Here is a 7,169-nt window from a genome sequence, read left to right on the forward strand (position 1 = left end):
TGATGATGATGAAGACGATGATGCATATATATGTATAAATATGCATACGTATACAGAATATATGAATATAAGTAGATATTTACATATATGTGTGTATAGTATATATATATATATATATATATATATATATAATATATATATATATATATATATATATATGCACATACATACATGCTTATATATACAGATTTACACTGTTATATACATGTATATATATATGGGTGTATATATATATATATATATATATATATATATATATATATATATATATATATATATAGAGAGAGAGAGAGAGAGAGAGAGAGAGAGAGAGAGGAGAGAGAGAGAGAGAGAGAGAGAGAGAGAGAGAGAGAGAAGCGGCATAAACTAGGAACGAAAATGAGAGATTAGGTGGGGAAAGGGGAGGGGGGTGTGGGAGAGCAAGTTCTCGAGTCGGCCTTGGTTGTCGGCGGTTGGGGGGAGGGTGGGGGGGGGGGTGGTAATCAGGGATACCAAAATATTATTTAAAGGTCCAGGTCTCCGGAATCACAGGCACTCTTGTGGAGGTGTCCTTCAAATCTGCTCTGCTTCCTCCGTCGTCTCCTTCTGCAGGACACAAGACGTTGTTGTGAGTTGGACTTGGTCTCTTTGATAGTCAGTCATTCTCTGGAGACTGAGATATTTCTATTGCCAGCTCACCTTTCATGAGTTGAGATGAGAACAAAACTTTACAAATGACGCATTTCTAAAAGTGAAATATTCTTTCATACAATTTGTACAGTTCTTAATGTGGAGGCAATACTGTTTCTAATAATTACAGTGAGTTATATTTGAAATTACTTCTTTCTTTTATATGTGTACTGAGAAATGGTCTCGTAGCTCTTTCAGAATGACATTAAGATTGTTCACAGTTTTGCTGGACTGAACTGTGATCAATCTCTTTTCAGACCACATGTCTTTCAATATAAAAAGAGAAGGAGAGTTGAACAAGTACTGATTACAGTCTAAAACTAATATATATATATATATATATATATATATATATATATATATATATATATATATATATATATATATATATATATATATATATAATTAATCAGGCTCTCTCTCTCTCTCTCTCTCTCTCTCTCTCTCTCTCTCTCTCTCTCTCTCTCTTTACAGGTCGTCATTGAAACGCTCTCCCTTAGCCATGTTCCCGAGAACATTGATCCTGGTGGCAATTTCAGCTGCCTTTGCATCAGGGATTCCGCCTCCAAGTAAGTAAACAAATAGGTTGAAAGAGCTTTGTGAAATTGTGCTGTGTCTGAGTTCTCATTTTTGAAGTTGTTTACTGTTGCTTACTTTACTCATTTAATTTTTGTTAAATATTCCTTTCCTTTCAGTTTCAGAGTGTGACATAATTACTGAAATACTACAAATGGCGCTTAGTCCCCTGGATCCACAAACGTTCCCCATTATCCCCAATGTCAATTATATTCGTGACTACGTCAGGTTAGCTATGAATAACAAATGAGGACGTGAATTTCGTTTTTGGTAACTTTTTAGAGAGAAAAATATACAGTACATTAAAAACATTTTGCGACATTTTATTGCGATGTAAGCATTGTCATTTCTTCTACGCTGAAGCTGATTATTTTGTTTCTTTCAGATACAACTTAGACTTTTTTCACCTGGTATTTGCAGGCTTTTCCCGTGTAAACTGCAACCACTTCAATGCTTCTGGGCAACCCTTAGTAAGGAAGCATTATAAAATCTTCGTACTTTGTTACCTAATTATGTGTTATTCTGAAAACCATAAAACCAAAAAAAATAATTGCTTGTGGCTCGTTTGATTTTTTTACATCATTTCTTTAAAAAGATGAAATAATTCATTTGTCTTCTTCCTAATTCTCATCTACTTCTGATTAATTTGTAATGGGAGAATGTTATCCTTTTGGCATTTTGATTTTTTTTTTGTGAAATTGATTCATCATCCGACTCTAATATCTTTAAAATTATCTCTGTTAGTAATATTGATTATAAAAATCATTTAAAGAAAATTTATTTCATCAACGAATGCATGTAACATTGTTGCCATTCCCTTCTTATGTTTTTCTCTCTTTATCTGATACGTGGTCTTGAGTCCTTTTTTTCGTTTTGGCCATACTGGCATAAGAGAAACACGTAGGAGAAGCCGAATGGGCATGCTTCCCCGTCCATTATAGATATTTGTTTTGGGTCATCAGAGAAGACATTGACGTATCCCTTTTCAAAGGTAAGACTTCGTTATAATCTAGAAGATTATTATAAGGATAGGGAATATTATGTCATAGATAGAGAGGAAAAGCGATCAGAATGGATGCAGTGGCTTGCCAATGCCCGGTAAAGTTTGCATACACCCTAATGGTCGTGTTGCATCATTTTACAAGACACCCTATTTATTCACTTGAGTATGATACATTCTTTTCTTTTAAAAAAAAGGGGGATGTCAACATGTTAGTAACATTAAGACCTCCTCGTTTTCCTGAAAACCATATTAACGGTACGAAAAGTAATGGTTCCTTATATGTAAATTTATTTTTAATGCCAAGAGGGCGTCACGAAGTAGCCGACCTGTAGGACACCTCGGGACTCCCCCTTTCCCTCTCTCCCATGGAAAATTCCATTGTTTATGATCTTAGATTGGGCTTTACAATTGTTTCTGAAAGCCCAGCAGATATTTTTCTTATCAATTGAATAGTTATATTTCCTTTGGAAAATAGTTTAGGCTATAAAAATTATTCAATGTCGTTAGGTATATGAGTTAACCTATGTCCTCCTATACCCTCCCTAACCTAGACAGTAGCCACAGAAACCTTCTATAGCCTAGCCTAGAATTTCCTATAAACCTTGAGTAGGGTATTTTTAAAGAGGTTTGAGGAGGCCTAGCCTATGCTATGTTGCGTTAAAGGGCATATTAGCCTAATTTACCTCGCTTAACCTTGTAAGATATCCTTTGCCTCTTAAACCTTGAAGGTAACCTCCTCTATTTTCACATATATTTTTTGTTCTTTAGGAAAATTGAAAACTATTGTTTCATATTATTGTAAAATTATTAAATAGAAGTGACCTGTGATTTTGTTTTGAAACTGTTATTTTTTTTTCTTTGTTATTACAAAGCTTTTAGAGGTAGGCATTAATATTTGAAGAATAACAAAAGATTAAATAACTGTAATAATTACAGGGAACCAGTCTTGGAGACCTATGATCATGGATCAGTCTGGGAGATCTGTGATCTTGGACTCAGTCTGGAAGATCAAATTATGGAACAGTGTACATTTTGAACTGAATAAATCTAGATAAGGATCACGTCTCTCTCTCTTACACGTCGAATGTCAAGTTCACTTTTGATGAATAACAAATATTTATGTCAGGAGGAAAAGAAAAATCCACCGTGACAAATTAAAACCACACAAATTCTCTGTGGCTACAAATAATTCCTGATCTTTGTAGACAACACTAAACCTCACAGGACACAATTTGGAATTCGGTACCAGGTAGGCCCTATTAGATATTAATCCACGAGGTTTGGCCCATGATCTAATAAAAACCAGCTTCAAGTGAGTATTTCCAAAACTGACTTTACCCGTATATTACCTGTCCCTCCTGTAGCATTGTTGAACAAAAATTCTTGTCGAATTTGAATAAAAGATTAGCCAATTGCCGTTAACAATGTTTTTTTCTACTATTAGTTCGCAGCTGGTTAACTATACTCTGGAGTTGAGGTTCGAAATTGACAGTTACACAACGTATCCCTTCAATCTCTGCATCAACAATGGATCTCTCAATATGATCTTCCATGCTGATGAACATGGGTGAGTGCTCCCTTTTCTCTTCCTTAATTAAGTCGCTTATATGGTCAACTCTTATTATTCAGTTTATTCATCACTTGTGTGCTTATAAGGACGATATACAATGGAGAAAATATCAATCTAACAAAAAAAAAAAAAATATGAATGATTGGACAGTCTCGTGAAGTTGGTGTTATGAATGTGATTTCCACCATGTCTATTTGTATCTTTCCTCTTAGAACAACGTTGGAGTCAGTCAACAAGTGACTCAGGAGCTGAATGATCATCCAGATGCAGTGGTGGAGGCTATAAATATTTACCTTTCTCGCTTTGTCAACGACCCTACCGCAATACTCAACTATTTACTTTGCATCGACTACCCCTAAATGGATTCCGGACTCTGGCACCCGGTGGAGGTCTAGGGACTGCTGGCAGAGGCTGAAGAAGAAGAAGCCCCTTTTATATGTACCGTAGTTCCATGAAGAAGAAAGAGGAATTATACTCCTGATATTAACATTCAGATATGTTCGAATCATTAGCAATTGATAATCATATTTTCTTTTTCTGTGATTTTTTAGATTTAATTTAGAAATCTTAATATTATGCAATAACCATTTGCTTTATATCTACTTATATAGAAAGTATAAAACCTTTGTTTTTTAAATACCCAAAGATTTTTAAAACAAAAATAATGAAATGTTTAAAAGCAGTTATTTGTCATATCAATGCTATCAAATAAAATAATTGGTCTATTTCGGTCTTCTTATCCTTATGATTCTAGATAATGAAGGAAATTTAAAACTATAATGGTACAACATATCATTTTATATAAATCTATTCATGAATACAGTGTTGCATAAATAGCTTTATTGATGTGAAAGGCAGAGAGAGAAAGAGCAAATAGGAGTTATGGACGAACGTCTGGAGATTCTTAATGAATATACATACTTAGAACAGACAGTAAGTGGTTCCCCATAATATGAGATAAGAAATAAAAGAAGTATAGACGGGGTATGGAGAGCTTTTGGTAAAGAAAATGAGATTATCAAGGGTAAACTTCCATTCTCTCTCTCTCTCTCTCTCTCTCTCTCTCTCTCCTCTCTCTCTCTCTCTCTCTCTCTCTCTCTCTCTCTCTCTCTCTCTCTATCTCTATCTCTCTCTCTCTCTCTCTCTCTCTCTCTCTCTCTCTCTGACACACGAAACGTAAAACAAAGTTTTTTTTCCTAATGGAAACAAATGTTATTTACTGGAGACTTATTCCAGCGTTATAATGGACAAATATTGAGAATGTCTCGATTTCTAAAAGTCCTCGGTATTGATCTGATGAGAAATTGTCTGAAGTTAGTTGAGTTTGAGAGACGAGTTTTGGAAGAAGAAGAAGAGTCTGGTTCCTTCGCCTGAGAAGACCTACGGATGAAGATGATGATGAGAGGGACTTGTGTTATATTACTGAGTTTTTGTAAAATATCAAACCTTTAAGACATCCATCTTTTGTTGTTTACATCTTTGCAGGAAAGGTTAATGGGGAAGCAGATGGACCAGTGGCTCTCGGTGTTGGTCTCCCTCCCAAGGTCTCACCTTTGTTAATGGGGATGGAGGGGGAGGGAGGGAGGGGAAGGGAGGGGAGGAGATGGAAGAGAAGGGAAGGGAAGGGGAGGGGATGAGGAGGGGGAGGGAGGGGGGAAGGGAACGGAGGAGGGGAAGGAAAGTAGAGAGGGGAAGGGAGGGGAGTAGGATGGGATCGGAGGGGAGCAGAAGGTGGGGAGAGGAGGGGAGGAAGAGGTGGAGGAGGAGGAGGAGGATGACAGAGGGGGAGGGGAAGGGTGTCTGCTTACCACCCCCTCCTGAGCGTGAAGAAGAGGAAAATAGAACAGTTAAATAAAAGTTCCATTGAAATTATCAAAGAAAAACTTATTATTGAAATTGGTGGATAAAAATAACCTCCGAAGATATATCTTTAGACATAGAGGAAAGGAGGACATTGGGGATGAACATTAACGTTTTCATAGTGTGTTATTCTTTTTGTGTGAATAATAAGTTCTAAGACTTGGCTATTCAGCGTAGATGATAAGAACAGAGATATATGAAATAAAATGTCAATCTTAATACACTTCATATATCAATATTTAGCGATGATGATAAGGCGAATGCAGTCTATTCACTCAAACTTTCATTTGCACGGTGAAAGATAAAAAGAAAGTTTTGAAACAACTTCAATGATAGTTTAAGGAAGGAAAAATTGAGAGAGAGAGAGAGGAGAGAGAGAGAGAGAGAGAGAGAGAGAGAGAGAGAGAGAGAGAGAGAGAGAGAGAGAGAGATTCTCCTCTGGAGGAGACTCGAGCGACGAGATGTTGGTGATGCTTTGCTGATCGCAGCCTGTATCTTGCATGACTGCAATTGGTATTGCATAATGGAATCTCTGTTTTCAATCTGTTTTATAAACTGAGGAATTACTTGGCTATAGAGAACTTATGACATTTTAGCCTTTGTATGGGATATGGTTTACTGTCTATAGCTCCATGAGAAATATTCATTAATAATAAAGAGATTTTGAATTATTACGAAACTTATAGTAGGGGAAAATGAGAAACAATGTGTTTACCTACCAAATCTCTCTCTCTCTCTCTCTCTCTCTCTCTCTCTCTCTCTCTCTCTCTCTCTCTCTCTCTCTCTCTCATTTAGAGTATTTGTTAATTTATAGGGACTAACTGTTTTTGTAGATGTTGAAGGGATTTGCAATAACGTAATTCTCTCTCTCTCTCTCTCTCTCTCTCTCTCTCTCTCTCTCTCTCTCTCTCTCTCTCTCTCTCTCTCTCATCTTTTAACTAGTGCTTTGCAAAATCAAAGTGTCTCGTGATATCATTCTTCCCGACATGTTCAATACTGGAATTGCAATAGCATAAATCAGTGTCAACAGTCAAACTGAGCTGCTGATTGCTGACGTTGTACAAACAAACATCATTGATTACTTACCAAGAAAGCTTTTGGATAACTTGAGATAAGAGAGACAGGTCTAGATTTCAACTTCTCTCGATCATATGTTATTATCATAGATGAGTTCCCGAAGGTGTTTAGACCTTACTATTAGGAAAGGTTGTTTTAGGCTTGTCTTGGTTAGTTTAGTCCCGAAGTTCTCATGAAGGGAAAACATCAATATTCTGACACATTCTTTGTTCTTCTTAGAAATGAGTTTCAGTAATTTGATATTGAATTTCCTTGTGATAGGAACATTATTCCAGTAAAAGGGTTGTCCAGGTAGCCAGTGTCACTGAACCTGGAAACTTGATTTCTGGGTCCACTGATGTCTTCATCGGTTGTGGAGAAATTCAGTGAAGAAAAAGTTCAGGAAAATTGAAAGAAAAGATTCATTCAAAGTTT

The 7,169-nt window shown here is 36.3% G+C and overlaps 1 protein-coding gene across 10 annotated transcripts; it reads left to right on the forward strand.

Annotated features, from left to right (window-relative positions):
* The first annotated feature begins 516 nt into the window (after nucleotides 1–516).
* LOC137637219 (uncharacterized) lies at nucleotides 517–4,543 on the forward strand. 10 transcript variants are annotated; one of them, XR_011043477.1, is made up of 7 exons: nucleotides 523–607; nucleotides 1,144–1,238; nucleotides 1,365–1,473; nucleotides 1,631–1,715; nucleotides 3,185–3,560; nucleotides 3,693–3,815; nucleotides 4,031–4,543. XR_011043477.1 is itself a non-coding variant. In XM_068369481.1 (5 exons), the coding sequence occupies exons 2-5, from the start codon at nucleotides 1,172–1,174 to the stop codon at nucleotides 4,175–4,177; spliced, it is 408 nt and encodes a 135-aa protein (XP_068225582.1). In that variant the 5' UTR covers nucleotides 523–607; nucleotides 1,144–1,171; the 3' UTR covers nucleotides 4,178–4,543. The 10 variants fall into 10 exon arrangements, 1 of the variants encoding a protein (XP_068225582.1); XR_011043476.1 differs by having other exon boundaries at nucleotides 3,185–3,497; XR_011043479.1 differs by lacking the exon at nucleotides 1,365–1,473 and having other exon boundaries at nucleotides 517–607; nucleotides 3,185–3,497.
* The last annotated feature ends 2,626 nt before the right edge of the window (nucleotides 4,544–7,169 follow it).

Source organism: Palaemon carinicauda, unplaced genomic scaffold, assembly GCF_036898095.1.
Source record: "Palaemon carinicauda isolate YSFRI2023 unplaced genomic scaffold, ASM3689809v2 scaffold589, whole genome shotgun sequence".
NCBI lineage: Eukaryota > Metazoa > Arthropoda > Malacostraca > Decapoda > Palaemonidae > Palaemon > Palaemon carinicauda.

Bases quoted from the DNA above. Each gene is read 5' to 3' on its own strand.
- LOC137637219 (XM_068369481.1), top strand. From the start codon at position 1,172: ATGTTCCCGAGAACATTGATCCTGGTGGCAATTTCAGCTGCCTTTGCA. The intron at 1,474-1,630 runs GTTAGCTATGAA...TGTTTCTTTCAG, and splicing joins TATATTCGTGACTACGTCAG to ATACAACTTAGACTTTTTTC. The intron at 1,716-4,030 runs GTAAGGAAGCAT...CTTTCCTCTTAG, and splicing joins ATGCTTCTGGGCAACCCTTA to AACAACGTTGGAGTCAGTCA.